General features: G+C 41.3%; 1 protein-coding gene across 4 annotated transcripts in view; it reads left to right on the top strand.

Moving 5' to 3' along the window:
• astn1 (astrotactin 1) overlaps positions 1-19369 on the top strand; it is a 523796-nt gene that overhangs the window by 271663 nt on the left and 232764 nt on the right. For all 4 annotated transcript variants that reach the window (XM_047368543.1, XM_047368541.1, XM_047368540.1 and 1 more), the window contains one exon: positions 12163-12290. In XM_047368543.1, coding sequence (XP_047224499.1) covers positions 12163-12290 — 128 coding nt within the window. The remainder of the gene's footprint in view (positions 1-12162; positions 12291-19369) is intronic.

Below are 19369 nucleotides of genomic sequence, written 5' to 3'. Positions count from 1 at the left end.
ATAGATAGTCAGGGTATCATCATCGTTATGGGAAGACATCTTTAAGGTGCTCCTCTCTGCTATCTTAACTCGAAAGCAATTGTTCCCAAAGTTGGGGTCATGGTCCTCCTGGGGGTCATGAAACCCCAAGTGAGAAGTTATGAGATTACATCCAGAAATTACGATAGTTTCTAAGACCATGTTCTCGTACTCGTACTCGTCGTCTTCCGCTTATCCGAGACCGGGTCGCGGGGGCAGCAGACTCAACAGAGACGCCCAGACGTCCCTCTCTCCAGACACCTCCTCCAGTTCCTCCAGGGGGAGCCCAAGGCGTTCCCAGGCCAGCCGAGAGACATAGTCCCTCCAGCGTGTCCTGGTCCGTCCCCTGGGCCTCCTCCCGGTGGGACGTGCCTGGAACACCTCTCGAGGAAGGCGTCCAGGAGGCATCCGGCATAGATGCCCGAGCCACCTCAACTGGCTCCTCTCGATGTGGAGGAGCAGCGGCTCTACTCCGAGCCCCTCCCGGATGGCCGAGCTCCTCACCCTATCTCTAAGGGAGTGCCCGGCCACCCTACGGAGGAAGCTCATTTCAGCCGCTTGTATCCGAGATCTCGTTCTTTCGGTCATGACCCAAAGTTCATGGCCATAGGTGAGGGTAGGAACGTAGACCGACCAGTAAATTGAGAGCTTTGCTTTTCGGCTCAGCTCTCTCTTCACCCCAACGGACCGGCACAGCGCCCCCATTACTGTGGCAGCCGCACCAATCCGTCTGTCGATCTCCCGCTCCATTCTTCCCTCACTCGTGAACAAGACCCCGAGATACTTAAACTCCTCCACTTGAGTCAGGAACTCCCCTCCAACCTGAAGAGGACAAGCCACCCTTTTCCGGTCGAGTACCATGGCCTCGGACTTGGAGGAGCTGATCCTCATCCCAGCCGCTTCACACTCGGCTGCGAACCGCCACAGCGCATGCTGTAGGTCTTGGCTAGAGGGGGCCAGCAGGACCACGTCATCTGCAAAAAGAAGAGACGAAATCCACTGGTCCCCAAACCCGACCCCCTCCGGCCCTTGGCTGCGTCTAGAAATCCTGTCCATAAAAGTTATGAACAGGACCGGTGACAAAGGGCAGCCCTGCCGGAGTCCAACATGCACTGGGAACAGGTCTGACTTAGTGCCGGCAATGCGGACCAAACTCCTGCTCCGCTCGTACAGGGACCGGATGGCCCCTAGTAAAGGGCCCCCGATTCCATACTCCTGGAGCACCCCCCACAGGGCATCACGAGGGACAAAGTCGAATGCCTTCTCCAGGTCCACAAAACACATGTTAACCGGTTGGGCAAACTCCCATGAACCCTCGAGCACCCTGTAGAGGGTGTAGAGCTGGTCCAGTGTTTTACGGCCGGGACGAAAACCACACTGCTCCTCCTGAAGCCGAGGTTCGACTATCGGTCGGACTCTCCTCTCCAATACCCTGGCGTAGGCCTTACCAGGGAGGCTGAGGAGTGTGATCCCCCTGTAGTTGGAACACACCCTTCTTATGAAGGGGGACCACCACCCCAGTCTGCCAGTCCAGAGGCACTGTCCCCGACCGCCACGCAATGTTGAAGAGACGTGTCAACCATGACAGCCCTACAACATCCAGAGACTTGAGGTACTCAGGGCGGATCTCATCCACCCCCGAAGCCTTGCCACCGCGGAGCTTTTTAACCACCTCGGTGACTTCAGCCTGGGTGATGAAAGAGTCCAACCCCGAGTCCCCAGCCTCTGTTTCCACCACGGAATGCGTGATGGCAGGATTGAGGAGATCCTCGAAGTACTCCTTCCACCGCCCGATAATGTCCTCAGTTGAGGTCAGCAGTCTCCCGCCCCCACTATAAACAGTGTTGGCAAAGTACTGCTTCCCCCTCCTGAGGCGACGGACGGTTTGCCAGAATCGCTTCGAGGCCAACCGGTAGTCCTTCTCCATGGCCTCACCGAACCCCTCCCAGGCCCGGGTTTTTGCCTCTGCCACAGCCCGGGCCGCAGCACGCTTGGCCTCACGGTACCTGTTAGCCGCCTCAGGAGTCCCACAAGCCAACCACAGCCGATAGGACTCCTTCTTCAGCTTAACAGCATCCCTTACTGCCGGTGTCCACCACCGTGTTCTGGGATTGCCGCCGCGACAGGCACCGCAGACCTTACGGCCACAGCTACGGGCAGCAGCATCGACAATAGATGCGGAGAACATGGTCCAATCGGGATCTGGTCGAAGCTCTCCCAGAGGTGGGAGTTGAATACATCCCTGGCCGAGGGCTCTGCCAGGCGTTCCCAGCAGACCCTCACTATGCGCTTGGGCCTGCCAAGTCTGTCCGGCTTTCTCCTCCTCCAGCGGATCCAACTCACCACCAGGTGATGATCAGTGGACAGCTCAGCCCCTCTCTTCACCCGAGTGTCCAAAACATGCGGCCGAAGTTCTGATGATACGACAACAAAGTCGATCATCGACCTCCTGCCTAGGGTGTCCTGGTGCCAATTCCACTGATGGACACCCTTATGTTTGAACATGGTGTTCGTTATGGACAATCCGTGACTAGCACAGAAGTCCAATAACAAAACACCACTCGGATTCAGATCGGGGAGGCTATTCCTCCCGATCACGCCTCTCCAGGTGTCACTGTCGTTCCCCACGTGGGCGTTGAAGTCCCCCAGCAGAATAATGGAGTCCCCGGGAGGGGCACTATCCAGCACCCCCGACAGGGACGCCAAGAAGGCCGGGTACTCTGCACTGCCACTCAGCCCGTAGGCTGAAATGATAGTCAGAGACCTCTCCCCAACCCGAAGGCGCAGGGATACGACCCTCTCATCCACTGGGGTAAACCCCAACACGAGACGGCTGTGCTGGGGGGCAACAAGCAAACCCACACCAGCCCGCCGCCTCTCCCCGTGGGCCACTCCAGAGTACAAAAGAGTCCAGCCCCTCTCGATGAGATGGGTTGCAGAGCCTACGCTGTGTGTGGAGACGAGCCCGACTATTTGTAGTCAATATCTCTCGACCTCCCGCACAAGCTCAGGCTCCTTCCCCCCCAGCGAGGTGACATTCCACGTCCCTAGAGCCAGCCTAAGCATCCGGGGATCGGGCCGCTGAGGTCTCCACCTTCGTCCGCCACCCAATCCTCTTTGCACCGGTCCCTCACGGTTCCCTCTGCAGGTGGTGGGCCCACTGGGGGATGGCCTCGCGTCTCTCGTTCGGGCTTGGCCCGGCCGGGTCCCGCGAGGAGCAACCCGGCTACCAGGCGCTCTCCGACGAGTCCCAATCATGTTCTTACAATACATATTAATAACAGCAATAACTGGAAAAATTGTAAAAACTAATTTACTATTTTTTTTACTTCAGCTAAGTTTAAGTTTTACACCTTTATTATCCTGTTTAGTAATGACACTTTGTTGTTGCTCGTAGTGGATCACCCAGTCAAAAGCCTCTCAAAAAGATGATGCTTTAAAATGGTGGAGATCAAAGTATAAGAATTTCCCAACATTTTACTAATACTAAATGGCTTAAAATTAGTCAACACTCGTTTTTTATCATTATAGTCTTTCCAATAATGAGATGTTATTAAATAATATTTTTGTGTAATTTAAGTTGTTTTCCTTGATTTCTTTTATTTGGTCAGTTGCTAACTTCAGTTTTTGTGCCCTTAATTCATGCATGCATGTATTGCCATATCATCCAGACCTTCTTCCATTCAGTCCCTTAAACAATTTGCACATAACTTTAGTTCTTTTAATTGGTACGTATATTTTATGCAATAGAGAGAAATTTAATCAGAACATTTCCCAGGTCTCACATATGATTTAATGTAATTCCATTGAATGGGGTTCAGGTCCCCATTTGGAAGAGTCCACTCTAATGAAATATGAGAGATTATGACTGATGTTCAAACCAAAATAACTATGGCTGACCTTTGCTGGTAGATATTTATTGGAGTCAGGGAAAACCCCGGGCATAGATGGGTGTCTTCTGTAGTTGTTTACGGAGTCAAGCATGCCGGCAAAGTCATCTGGGATGCTGTGCTGACAGATAGAGCTTATAACAGTTTACTGCCTCTGTAGCAAGATATACCACTTCCTAGTTTTTATGTAATAAAACATTTGTTTTAATTACCTAGAAACATTTCTGGCTGATCAACACACAGCTCTCTAATCACTGTTTCACCCCTGACCACACAATGTCTATAAAATCACAAAGGCATTTTAATGTTACTTTTGACACAGCCATTCTAAGACTTTTTTACTCTAGCCTGGGGCTTGTGTTGTTTCCAAACTGTGACTTTCCCAAAGGCACCACTTTGTGCTTTGTAAATATTTGTGTATGCTGTTTTTACAGCTTAGTCCCCATCAAACACTGCATTAATTAAATGTAGCATTATATGTAGTGTATGTTAACAGAAAAAGTGTATGGAGTATGAAACAGTAAAATCTTTTATGCATTTGTATTAGCCACTCATGTATGTTCTAAGGCACAATACTATCATCACTTAAAGTATTTTTATTAAAATATACAGTACATACCAAAAGTTTGGAAACACCTTCTCATTCAAAGAGTTGTCTTTCTTTTCATTACTATGAATATTGTAGCTTCACACTGAAGGCATCAAAACTATGAATTAACACATATGGAATTATATACTGAACAAAAAAGTGTGAAACAACTGAAAATATGTCTTATATTCTAGGTTCTTCAAAGTAGCCACCTTTTGCTTTGATTACTGCTCTGCACACTCTTAGTATTCTGTTGATGAGCTTCAAGAGGTAGTCACCTGAAATGGTTTTCCAAAAGTCTTGAAGGAGTTCCCAGAGATGCTTAGCACTTGTTGGCCCTTTTGCCTTCACTCTGCGGTCCAGCTCACCCCAAACCATCTCGATTGGGTTCAGGTCTTGTGACTGTGGAGGCCAGGTCATCTGGCGCAGCATCCCATCACTCTCCTTCTTGGTCAAATAGCCCTTACACAGCCTGGAGGTCTGTTTGGGGTCATTGTCCTGTTGAAAAATAAATGATGGTCCAACTAAACGCAAACCGGATGGAATAGCATGCCGCTGCAAGATGCTGTGGTAGCCATGCTGGTTCAGTATGCCTTCAATTTTGAATAAATCCCCAACAGTGTCACCAGCAAAGCACCCCCACGCCATCACACCTCCTCCTCCATGCTTCACAGTGGGAACCAGGCATGTAGAGTCCATCCGTTCAACTCTTCTGCGCCGCACAAAGACACGGTGGTTGGAACCAAAGATATCAAACTTGGACTCATCAGACCAAAGCACTGGTCTAGTGTCCGTGCCTTGTGTTCTTTAGCCCAAACAAGTCTCTTCTGCTTGTTGCCTGTCCTCAGCAGTGGTTTCCTAGCAGCTATTTTACCATAAAGGCCTGATTCACACAGTCTCCTCTTAACAGTTGTTCTAGAGATGTGTCTGCTGCTAGAACTCTGTGTGGCATTGACCTGTTCTCTAATCTGAGCTGCTTTTAACCTGCGATTACTGAAGCTGGTGACTCGGATGAACTTAACGTCCGCAGCAGAGGTGACTCTTGGTCTTCCTTTCTTCATGTGAGCCAGTTTCTTTGTAACGCTTGATGGTTTTTGCGACGGCACTTGGGGATACTTTCAAAGTTTTCCCAATTGTTCGGACTGACTGACTTTCATTTCTTAAAGTAATGATGGCCACTCGTTTTTCTTTACTTAGCTGCTTTTTTCTTGCCATAATACAAATTCTAACAGTCTATTCAGTAGGACTATCAGCTGTGTACTGTACCCACCTCCTGCACAACACAACTGATGCTCCCAACCCCACTTATTAAACCTGACAGGGCACACCTGTGAAGTAAAAACCATTTCAGGTGACTATCTCTTGAAGCTCATCAACAGAATGCCAAGAGTGTGCGGAGCAGTAGTCAAAGCAAAAGGTGTTTACAACTGAGAAAAAACATTTTTACCAAAATATTATGTACATAAAGAGCAGCAAAAAATCAGTTATTCAGCTGGACATGTCTTGACCATGAAAGTGCAGAGCTGTGAATTTAGTAGCTGTGAAGTATTTAAACCCTTCCAGATTTCATTTGTTTTTGACATGTACAGCACTGTGCTAAAGTTTTAGGCAAGGTATGAAAAAATGCTGTAAAAGAATGCTTTCAAAAATGGAAGTCTTAATCATTTATTTTCATCCATCTAAAAAATGCAGCGAATGACCACCCTTTGCCTTCAAAACAGCATAAATTCTTCTAGGTACACTTGCACACAGTTTTAGAAGGAACTCGGCTGGTAGGTTGTTTCAAACATCTCAGAGATCTAACCACAGTTCTTCTGTGGATGTGGGTTTTCTCACATCCTTTTGTCTCTTCGTGTAATTCCAGACACACTCCATGATGTTGAAATCAGGGCTCTTTGGGGGCCATACCATCACTTCTGTTAAGTCTTGTTCTTTACGCTGACAATAGTACTTAATGCCAGGTTCAAATAACATAAAATACTTATAATCATCACAAAAAGAAGAGAAAACAAAGAATTAGTTATTTTACTCGCTGCAAGGAGAACGGACAGAGATGTGTTTTCAGTTACAAATCTCTTACCGCTCTGAAAACCATCTGTCCGCACCTCTCTTTTTATTATCTTTGGGGGTTCCCTAGTTACAATAAACGTTGCTCTCTAAAGGATGGGGAAAACAGCTGCAACGTAAACATGTCATATACACCATTATCTTGTAACAACACACTTCCACAATCTCCCCCATCTTAAGATCAGTGTGTCTTCTGTTCAGCACAATCAGCCACCCTCTTTGTGACACCCTCATCTGTGACTGCTTCCTTCCCAGCTCCACCTTTGATCCTTGCCTGCAAACAAACTCATAACATCCTTACTCACACATACATCATGAAAGGTTATGAAGATCAAATAGTAAAGTTAAAGACAAGGAAAAATGTAAGATGAAGGAAAAATATAAAATAAAACTATATACAATTATTTCAACCCTTAATGACTTTGGCTGTATGTTTGGGTTCGCTTACTTAGCATTTTGTAACTTGATAAAAATAAACAATCACCATTTATGTTTCTGAAAGCATTCTTTGTTACAGCATTTTTTTCACACCTGCCTAAAATGTTTGCACAGTACTGTACAGGTCCTTCTCAAAATATTAGCATGTTGTGATAAAGTTCATTATTTTCCATAATGTCATGATGAAAATTTAACATTCATATATTTTAGATTCATTGCACACTAACTGAAATATTTCGGGTCTTTTATTGTCTTAATACGGATGATTTTGGCATACAGCTCATGAAAACCAAACATTCCTATCTCACAAAATTAGCATATTTCATCCGACCAATAAAAGAAAAGTGTTTTTAATACAAAAAACGTCAACCTTCAAATAATCATGTACAGTTATGCACTCAATACTTGGTCGGGAATCCTTTTGCAGAAATGACTGCTTCAATGCGGCGTGGCATGGAGGCAATCAGCCTGTGGCACTGCTGAGGTCTTATGGAGGCCCAGGATGCTTCGATAGCTGCATTTAGCTCATCCAGAGTGTTGGATCTTGAGTCTCTCAACGTACTCTTCACAATATCCCACAGATTCTCTATGGGGTTCAGGTCAGGAGAGTTGGCAGGCCAATTGAGCACAGTGATACCATGGTCAGTAAACCATTTACCAGTGGTTTTGGCACTGTGAGCAGGTGCCAGGTCGTGCTGAAAAATGAAATCTTCATCTCCATAAATCTTTTCAGCAGATGGAAGCATGAAGTGCTCCAAAATCTCCTGATAGCTAGCTGCATTGACCCTGCCCTTGATAAAACACAGTGGACCAACACCAGCAGCTGACACGGCATCCCAGACCATCACTGACTGTGGGTACTTGACACTGGACTTCTGGCATTTTGCATTTCCTTCTCCCCAGTCTTCCTCCAGACTCTGGCACCTTGATTTCCGAATGACATGCAGAATTTGCTTTCATCCGAAAAAGTACTTTGGACCACTGAGCAACAGTCCAGTGCTGCTTCTCTGTAGCCCAGGTCAGGCGCTTCTGCCGCTGTTTCTGGTTCAAAAGTGGCTTGACCTGGGGAATGCGGCACCTGTAGCCCATTTCCTGCACACGCCTGTGCACGGTGGCTCTGGATGTTTCTACTCCAGACTCAGTCCACTGCTTCCGCAGGTCCCCCAAGGTCTGGAATCGGCCCTTCTCCACAATCTTCCTCAGGGTCCGGTCACCTCTTCTCGTTGTGCAGCGTTTTCTGCCACACTTTTTCCTTCCCACAGACTTCCCACTGAGGTGCCTTGATACAGCACTCTGGGAACAGCCTATTCGTTCAGAAATTTCTTTCTGTGTCTTACCCTCTTGCTTGAGGGTGTCAATAGTGGCCTTCTGGACAGCAGTCAGGTCGGCAGTCTTACCCATGATTCGGGTTTTGAGTGATGAACCAGGCTGGGAGTTTTAAAGGCCTCAGGAATCTTTTGCAGGTGTTTAGAGTTAACTCGTTGATTCAGATGATTGAGTTCATAGCTCGTTTAGAGACCCTTTTAATGATATGCTAATTTTGTGAGATAGGAATTTTGGGTTTTCATGAGCTGTATGCCAAAATCATCCGTATTAAGACAATAAAAGACCTGAAATATTTCAGTTAGTGTGCAATGAATCTAAAATATATGAATGTTAAATTTTCATCATGACATTATGGAAAATAATGAACTTTATCACAATATGCTAATATTTTGAGAAGGACCTGTATATCACACTTGAATATTTCAGATAATCAAACAAATTGTAATATCTGTCAAATATAACATGAGTGATTACAAAATGCTGTTTGTTTTTCTTGAAATTATGGCTTTATTTATTAAGGATAAAAAGTATCCAAAACATCCTGGCCATATGTCAAACAGTAATTGGCCCTCATGGTTCCACGAATTACAGCAAGTCAGCAGGACCTGAAGAAGCAAGACAGCCCCAGACCATTACACTACCATATATGACTATAAGCATAAGGTATTTCTTTCTTTGATGCTGCTAGTTGTATACTAGATGGAACAGGATGACACCTTCCAATAGAATTCCACTTTTGTCTCAGTCCACAGAATATTTTCCCAAAATATCTCTGGGATCATCAGGGTGTTTTTGGGGCAAATGTGCGATGGTCCTTTGTGTTCCATTTGGTCAGCTGTGGTTTTTGGTCTCCCATGGATGTAATTTTTGCTCAGTCTTTCCTATTGATAAATCATGAACCCTGACCTTAAATGAGGCAAATGAAGTCTGCATTGCTTTAAATGTCTTTCTTGGTTCTTAGGGTAATTTTGGTTGGTTGACCACTCATGGGAAGGTTCACCATTGTGCCATGTTTTCTGCACTTTTGTAGAGTGGCTCTTACTGTGGTTTAATGAAGGCTACTTAGAAAAGTAAACTGTTGCAGACTGACAGAGGTTCCTTTTGTGATTTTTTGGGCCATTTCATGATGTCAAACAAGTTCTATTCAATTGGCTTTTCCATTGTTATTATTAAGGTGTTGACTAATGGAATTGAACTCAACTTTCTAGAAACTGTTTATTCATCGTTGATTGATGATTTAACATGACGGAGCATTTCTTTTTCACAAAGCATTAACAGAAAAAATAATTTTTCACAGCATCATAAATATTGTACGGTCTTTAGCATGGTTTCATTTTGTTTAAGATTTTACCCACGCTTTTCAGTTTGCATGCAGACTTTCAGATAATTTGGGTGTTAAAAGAACCAACTAATGAAGATATATTTTATTAGAGTTATAATCCAGCTAAACTTTCCTGGAGAGAGACCAGTAGAAGGCAAATAATCATATTTTGGAGACAGATTTAACCAGCTGCATGTGCATTTGTATTTGATTGTGGTACCGACTTGAGAATTGGTTCTAACTGTTGTGCTGTTTGCTTAGAAAATGTCCAATTAAGAAGAGTCACATAATCTAAAGGCTGTACTTTTATAAGCAGCTTGGGTCAAATTAATATGTGAGACTAACTGCCTCTAATTACAAATCGACAAAAAGTTATTATGCAGCTCTTGCCCTTTGGCTTTACAAGGCAGTAAATGTCTTATAAGCCATGGGTACAGGTTTATGGCTGTAATAGTTGGGATTCAGTCTCAACCCTCTCATTAGGCTGGTTTCCAATGACAACAGTACCTTTTTTTCACAGCAGATACCTTTGATTAACCTCTCCTGAATGAAAAAGCAGTCAGATAAAGTTTACACTCGATGGTCAACCTTGTGGCACATTTATCAGCTGCAGATTAATACGTACAAGCTTTCTGTGTTCATGAAAGTCATGTGTCTGCAAGCATGTGAGCTATATGTTTTTTTCTTTTTTTTGTTTGTTTTTTCCTCAGGATATATCGCATTTAATACAGTTTTAGCCTTTTTCACCCTACAGTGTGTAGAAAGAACTTGCTTATTCATGCAGCCTTGAGCTGAAATATTCAATAAAACAATTCCTTCTCAAAAATGTGCAGCACAAGGTTACAAAGGGCATTTGTAAGTTGTGAGCCTAAAGTAAAGATAATTATGACTGCATTTTCCTGAAGGAAAAAATATATATTTCCTCATTAGCTGTGGTCTTGAGTCAGCTGAAGGACTCAAGCCACTGATTTATTGAAGTTGTTAGGTTTTGGGACCTTGTTGTGACCCTAACCAGCACCGTAAGGGGGGGGGGGGGGGGGGGGGGGGGGGGGGGGTTCAAGCTGGAGTCACTCACTGTAAAACAAAATAAAAACGTCAGCTCTCTGACTGGAAATAAGCCAATTTGCCAAAAATGTGAAACAGGCCTTATTTTGCTCTCACCTTAAGGGGCATATTTTGTTAATTACCAAGAATATATTGAAGTGTCTGTAATAGGCATGGACATGTATGAGATTCTAGCAGATAAGCTTGAGTAAAAAATATTGTTTCATTGTGTACAAAGATTTAAATTAGAAATGTGTGAAATTATCTAAATTATTAATTTAAAACAGAAAATTTGCAGTTTTTTCTGCTGCTGTTAAAATTATATAACATATTGCTTATTAAAGCTTTAGAAATGCAATGTGCTACATATTGTTATTTTCTTTCATATACACTTACGGAAAGTTTAGGAACAACCATGCTAAATCTTTTAACTGTTTTTGTTTTGTTTTTTTTAGAAAAGATGCTTAAGGGGGATAATATCTTTTGTCATTCTGATCTTTAAGGAGTAACACTGGGAGACTTACAAGCTGCTACTGCTTGAGTTAAATAGTCAGGCTGTCTGCTGATGTGGCAAGCCTGCAGTTGGATGCTTAGGACACATACCCTGTAGCTTGTCAGCTGTAGCTTTTAATAGGTCTTGCTCCTTCAGTGTCCACACCATGTCTTTCTTTGCTTTTCATGACCAAAAACATATTTCCAGAAATGTATATTTGCTTTAGGCACTGTAAAATACAGATGAAGTAATATATTTGCATACCCTATAAAACCAGCATTTTTCCTATTGTTTGACATTAAATCAGACTTTCATGTTTAACTTAGAAATTACTAAGTGAAGAAGAAAATAAAATTATACTCAACATACAGGTGAAATAAAATTGCACCATTAAGTTTATCCTCTTTAATAGCCAAAAAGGAAATATTACTGATATTCATTTAGTGTTGACATATTTGTTCCATAATCCTCCACATGCTTCAACGTGTCTAACACCATTCGCACATGGGCAGCACCAGTGACAGATGACTGAAAAAATATTATATAAAGTCTGTCACCCGGTCTTTGGATCATGCTCAGGCTTCACACATCTTTGCACATGTATTCACATAATGCACATAATTTGTCTATCTGCTCCGACAGAAACAGTTGATTACAAGTTTTGATCATAACTCAGTTTTTAGTTCGAGCTACCTTGGTTACCTGGTTATTGTAATTCATCAAAATACAAAGAAGATATAAGGACATAAGGACATTTTAAAAGTATTTAAAAGTATTTCTAAGTACTGAACTGGATTTGCTACTAATACACAAGTGTTTGAATATACTGTAAATGTTCTTTCTCTGCCCTCACCTCATCTATCCAATAACCTTTTTTTAATAATTACCTTTCTTCTGTTCTATCACCCTCTTCTTTATCATGTTGGTCCACTGAAATCTAAAAAAAACTGCCTTCTGTCATCTGTCTTTTCAACAGGCAAAAGAACTTTGCCCGAGGCATTGAGCAGCATCTCCCAGATGGCATGGTGGTGGCATCGGTGCCAACAGAGGTTCAGTGCCACGAGGAGCTGTCAGACCCTGTGCCTGACCCAGAATACCTCACGGGTATGAAACCATATTTCATAGCTTTCTCTCTTGGCTCACGCATGCACTGAAGTATTTTATCACTGGCTTGTCTAAATCCAAATATGTCAAAGAAAATCTGCATCTGTGAGCTTAATAATCAATGTGACATGATGTCAAGGTGTTTGAACAATCATGGTCATGTTTGGTCACCGAGTTGAACAGTAAGATGTAAGGTGAAGTGCCAGCTTTCTGAAGCTCAACCACACAACTCTTTACGTTCAGGTGGTTCCCAGTCACCAGGTTAAGATCTGCTTGAGAACAGGTATATAATATTCAACCTTACTAGGAAAAAGAATAAAGATGTTTATCAGTCAAAACACAGTTTTTTTTTCTTTGTTATTGTTTTAACATATTAAGACAACTTTATGACTTAAAGAAGCATCATAGCCTTAGCAGCTGATAACATTTGGGTTTGTTCACACATGTACTTGTTGCAGTTTTTTTACTGAACAGTTATGATAAAATTAAAAGTCTAGTGTAAATGCTGCAGGTTGTAAGAAAAAAGTGGCCTTGAAAGTATCAGCTGTGGAAAGAATTATTGTTGAAAATTAGTGTAGGAATACCTAACAAAACATGTTGAACAGGGAGGAGCACTATGATCAATTAATAGGCACACTGTCAGGATCTGCCATTTTGGACTTTGTTTTGGTTTTGTGTTTGTTTTGATTGAGCAGTTTATTTAGGTTTATTTATTCCTGAGTTGTGCTGAGTGTTGTCTGTTTCTTCCTCCTGGCTTTAGACCTCTTTTTGTCATGATTTACCCAGTTGCTTGTTCCCCTTAATATTAGTTGTTCTTTCCCCAGCCTTGCTTTACAGTATAGTTCCCGCTCTATTAGATTTTAGAGTAATAGTTCTCCTCGTTAATCCCTCATGTTTTAGTTCCTGTCAGTCAGTTCTATTCTGTTATTCAGTAATTCTGTTCATTTACGTAGTTCCTTCCTCATCCTTAGATTTAGTTCTTCCTAGACTTACTATTTTTGTTAGCTTATGTTTGGGTTTATTTTCCCTGTTCCTCCCAGTTTAGTTTAGTGTTTAGTTTCCACTCCTGTTTCTGCGTTTCCGAGCTCCAGTCACCATAGCAACCTCCATTATCTCAGTTGCCTTCACCTGGCCAGCACACCTGTAAGCATTCATCTGATTACTACTCCTCTCGTTCCCATTGTTTCACCATTCACCTTCCATGCACATAGCTCACCGGTTTCATTTGTTCCCCGTTGCCTCGTCCTGCCAGTTACCTGCCAGATTCCTTGGTTCACCTGTCTTGCTCCTGCATTTCTCCTGAGTCCCTGTCTACCTAGTTCCTGTTCAGCTGGTGTAAGTTCAGTGCATCTTGTTACCCTGTTTTCCTGTACTCCTAGTCTTGACTTCTGCACTGCTCAATCTACGAATAAATATGACTCACAATCTTACCTTACGACTCCCAAGTATCTCGCTGCAAGCTGGTCCAACACGAAACCATTCCATGACACACACAATTGAATATGTGATTACATTTCTATATTTCTATTGAAATATTAGATTTATGAAATATGCAATCATATATTTCTTAAATGTAATGCTCTTAAGATTTATAAATTTGTCTGTTATGTATGTTTACACTGTTCTCATATAATGAAGAGGTTTGAGGACTGTTTAACATGCCTGAGAGCTGCTCGTACACCAAAACATGAAATAAACCCAGCATTTTAATATGTTCATGGTACAGCAAATGTAAGAGAATGTTCGACAGCTTCAATTTCAATGTGTCACTTAGGGTTTTAAAGATAAGAGTTGGGTTACTATACCTAACCCTAAGACCAAAGTATTTAAAATGATCTAGATGGTTTCTAGTTTGTAAAAACAATATATGGGTACAGTTCTTTTCTATGTTAAATATAAGACACAACCTTCGTAACAATTAAACTACCTGAAGCAGATCCTTGTTAATGTCATGGCAGCCTCTGATGCTGTTTACCCATGGGTAAACAGCATCATTGGCACACATAAACATGATCATCATTTTTATGCTTACATGGTTGGTCACTCATGTAGATACTAAAGAACAGTGGCCCAAATTTGACCCTTGTTTCTCTTCCAGTGTGAATCTTTTAAATGGTGTCAAACACATCCTCTATGTTGCATTGTGTTTGGATCCTTATAAAACTGTTCAGTGTCAAACAGCTGCCATTCAGACAAAGAAATGCAACAAAACCAATTCCTTAACTTGTGTATTAAAAGCATTTCCAGACGACTGTGATTTTGTATGAGTCATCTGGATTCCTCATGTTGTCTGACGAGGACAGACTTACAGTCTAAATGCACAATAATATGTTTCATTGGGTAATTTAGCATGGACAATGAAAAACACAAACAGAAAATCTTGCACTCTGTTTTGTCAGAAGTTGGGATGAATTTGGATTTTTCTCCTTCTCACATTTCAGTTAGAGAGTAGAAATGAGTCTTAAAAGAACATAGCTCACAAATGAAGGAAATATCTTATGCAGGACCCCATGCATATGTAACAACCCTTGTCTTCATATACTAGGAGGCTTACACTTAATGCAAATATTTTTTTTTATATTTCTGATGAGTGCTTTATTCAGGCAGGCTGCTAGATTTGTTTTATGCACCTGTGTAAGTGGCTGTAAATTGCCTTAGTTCAAAAATCACTGTGTGCAGGGTATGGTTTGTTACATGGTTTTGAAATAACAGCAGAGATGCAGGACTTGTCAGGGTAGCAATTTAAAGCCACTATGATGGGCAATCAAATAAGACGGGACAGCGTCAGCTCAAACTGCTTTTCTTGCAGAAATGTAAAGATATTAAAACCACCTAAAGTAAATGGATCTGCCTTTGTCATTCCCCTCATCATCCGCATTTCCCCACTTGGTCCCTGGGTCTGCCGGCTCAGTTCAAACCTTGTTATCCATCCATCGCCCCTGGGTGTGCAGTGCACACAGTCAAGAGCAGAGCCCAGCACAGCAGCACCTCTCCTCTAGTGACTCTTTTCTGGGCTTTGGCTGTAACAGCCGTGGGCCTCACTCAAAAGTAATGTCATGAATTGAGATATATTTCCAGCCCATCCAGCAGTGCAGCACAGTAGTGGGCAGCATACTTTGGGGTCACTGTGTTTTTTACAATTCTATGAAATTAACAGGGACACAAACAGAATACTGATGTTACAGGAGAGCTGGTGTCCTACATGTTTTAGATGCTCTTCTGGTTCAGTGCACTCCAGCTGGTTCAGCACACCTGAATCAAATGAATGGTTCCTTGCCACTAATTCAGCTCCCTTTCTAGGGACACATCTAAAACATACAGAACATTGACTCTTAATGGTTGGAGTTGGACACCTTTAGTGTACTGTTTGGTCTAAAGAATAGTTCAACAAAGAAGCAGCATTTATTATGCATACAGATAAGATGGTTACATCTTCAATTAGTGCACTTCTTGAAACTGATTAAACATATCTTAACAGTTAGTTATATACGTTAGTATAGCTAAATATAAATTTTACATTGTATGAGTCTAAAACAACTTACTGACCAGCAGTGCACAGCAACAGGTAGGGTAGGGGCATTGCTGTGTTACTCAGTACTGTAAACAGCCAGAGAAGGCAATATTTACTCTGGCACTTTCTCTGAGAAATCATTAAAAGGACAAAGAACTATAAACTTGATAAAACCCTGTCTTGCACTTATTACTGATAACAGACACATGCCTAGAACATTCATTTGGCTAGAAAAGTATTTTACAAGTTGCAGCCACACAACTGTGACATCTAAATACACATCTCATTTAGCCTATGCATTTTATTTATGCAACACAACTTTCAAATATATATTTATGCAAAATAAACAATTGTTTATCTTGCAAAACAAAGCAATCAGTGTCTGTAAACTGCAGTAAAAACATTTTGAAAATAAATTTTTTTCTGAATTTATGTGAGTATACTTGTTACAAACTAATGTGTTTGATATATAAAGATAATTTTCATTCTGAGTGTCAATGTTGTTGCATATCATGTAAAGACAGTACTCTTGGTAAATAAACTCAAGATATTTCTAGATATTCTACTGTTGTCCTAAGGATTTACAGTATCAGAAAGAACTGAAGGATTTACATTACAGGCGATGACTTTAGGCAGAATAAACTTGCATCATTGTGCAACTTATCTTTTGAGCATCAAGTTATTTTCATAAAACAGCTGAACAAACAACATTTAGACTAAACAACACAAAATCCCTTAAATTAGTAGTAAATCTCAGAAAATAATTATCACATGTTTCTGGAAATGCCTTATGTTGCCTTCAAAAATCATTGATTAAATTATCTTTTGTAGCTCAGTCATATGTATCCACTTTGGGATGATTCGGAGTTTGTTTGCCTAGTGTGATTTACATATCAGTTTATGAGTTCTTTAAACATGGTTAAGAGGTTTGTCAAGTCATTTTCTTTTCCAAACCTCACTATTATAATAATTTAACAATCTGAAAAAGCCTGTGACAAAAGGAAACATACAGTACTTTGCAAATGTATTACTACCCCTTGAACTACATTTTGTCACTTTAAAATAGCAAAAATCAATAAATTCATTTGAGATTTTACAAAGTGCCTGCTAACAGTGAACTGGGAAAAGATTTATATTGTTTTGAACATTATTTACAAATATAAATCTTATGTAGGGCATGCATTTGTATTCAGGAACCTGTACTCTAATACGACTAAATAAAATTCAGTACAACCAATTGCCTTCAGAAGTCACTTAATTACTAAATAAAGTCCACGTGTGTAATTTAATCTCACTATAAATACATTTATTATGCTAAGGCTTCAAAGGTTTTTCAGAGAACATTAGTGATAAAAAGTCATTATGACAACCATATTGCAAAACTACTTTTTCAAGGCATGGTACATGCTTACTGCACCTATTTTATACTATTGTCCATCCTTGCCATGTACAGTATACATTTGTTACGCATCACAGCGAAACCACTGACAAATACTGTGAAATTCTGACTTTCCAAACTTGGAAATTTTAACTTGGGTTCCATTTTAATAAATGGAACACATTTGTTTGATTGTTTTTTTTTTTTGTTTGTTTGTTTTTTGTTTTTTAATGTAACAACAAACTGGAAAAAGTCCAACACTTGTTGTAGTACTTCAAAAATACTTTTATGTACCTGAAAAAGTTGAGTACAGAAAGACCCAAACTGCAGAAGAACAATGTTGCAAATCACCAGCACCTGTTTGGATCTCATCAAAGCTGAATTGCCATTCAATAATTTTGGTTTTCCATTGTTTTGTGTTTGTAACAGATTCATGTATTTGAGTTAGTGCTACAGCCCATCGGTCTTATCATACCCTTAAGGGACATTGAATGCTTATAACGTTCTAGAGTCTACTTACTCACGGGTCTTTTGAAGCAGATGGCCATTCATAAGCTCATTGAATTTTTTCTTTAAAAGAGTTGCTATCTCCGAGCTCTATGACAGCTAACCGTGTAAGCAGCAGTGAAAAAACTTATTTCAGCTTTCTAATCTTGGCTGGGAAAGTGGTGGCACCATCCACAGGATATCACCTGGGGCATCTTCTCACTTTACTGCACCTGTTGTCTTGGCCTTCCCATATCCACAGAATGCACAAACACAAGCAGAGGATACTATCCTCTCCAGTCCTATCTGGCTGGCTTCCTTCCACCACCACTCCTTTCCTGGCAAGCCATCAGCATTATCACCAAGCCTGAAGTATAATTGTAAGGCTCAGGTAATTGTCTGCGGTGTATACAGATGCGCAGAGGTGGTGCCGGTGGAATGAACGTCTGTTGAGTTGCGATGAGCACATCCCACTTCTCTATCCCTTGCTGATTCATCTAGGTTTTGTTGCTTTGGTCAGTGTATTTGTCACAATGTCAGCACTCCTTGTTCCACCCCACTCCAGCCCTCACAGGGGTGAAATCATTCATCTTTCTTTTCATTTCACGACTTGGAAACCATTCATCACAAGGCCAAAGAACTCCATCAATTATTCCAATGGGAGGAAGACTAAGTAAAGAGAGTCTTTTGAAAGGCAAATACATCTTGATTTAATTGGAAAATAGGTAATCCCAGTACTGCGAAGCAGATTTCCCCAAAGATGGAACTTGAGAGATAACGGACTGAAGGAGAGATAAAACATGGAAAATTTAGTGGAAAAAGAGACAATAGAGAGTAAGAAAGAAATTAAAGTTTTATTGGCAAAAGAGAACAAAAACCTGGAGGACAGTGGGAAGTATTTTTGTAGAGCTTTGAGGCAAAAAGAGAACAGAACCCCGACGAACAAATCCATTGGCGGAGGTTAAAAGATCAGCAAAGTAGGCTTAACTCATTGACATTGTTCCCTGGTAGCCCTTTATAATGACACTGCTTACATTTTCTACAACTCACAAGACCCATCTCTGCCTCTAAATGGCTGTTTTTGGAGTGCCAGAGTGTTCAGAAAAGGTGAAACTGTTGCCTCAGCAACTGCAGCCATTTCCTGTCAGTTTTCAACAAAGACAAGTATCCACACTGATAGTTTTAAAGATGTGACTGACATAAACCTTTAGGTTTTCAAGATCAAAGTTTTATGCGGCTCCCTTTATAATCCTATTTTTGTTATTGTTGTGCCGGTTTTGCAATATTCTGCAGTCGATACATTTTAGTATAATAACAGTTATACAATATTTCAGTCCGTACGTTTTCATTGAGTCTCTTTAGATGGAAATTAGCTTCTGGCAGTGGCCAAATGTGGGTATAATGTTGCAGTTGTGGTTAAAATTTAAATAATTTTTGCAGTTTGTTCATGTCTACTGTAAGGAAATGTGTTTAACTGAATTAAATATTTTCTGTTTGATCAGGGGTTATATTTTGTCATATTTTGTTAATCGGTTGGTATCAGACATAGAATCAATGGTAATATGACATACAAATGAAGAATATTATAGGTTTTCATCATTTTTTTCATTATCTGGATTATTGATCAATGTAATATTGCGCACTAAACTGAAACATGAATGGAATGGTTCGTTCATGGGTATTACATGCTTTTAGCAAAGGTTG

This window comes from Girardinichthys multiradiatus, chromosome 6 (assembly GCF_021462225.1).
Source record: "Girardinichthys multiradiatus isolate DD_20200921_A chromosome 6, DD_fGirMul_XY1, whole genome shotgun sequence".
NCBI classification, from domain to species: Eukaryota; Metazoa; Chordata; class Actinopteri; order Cyprinodontiformes; family Goodeidae; genus Girardinichthys; species Girardinichthys multiradiatus.
This window is presented reverse-complemented; position numbering and strand designations above follow the sequence as displayed.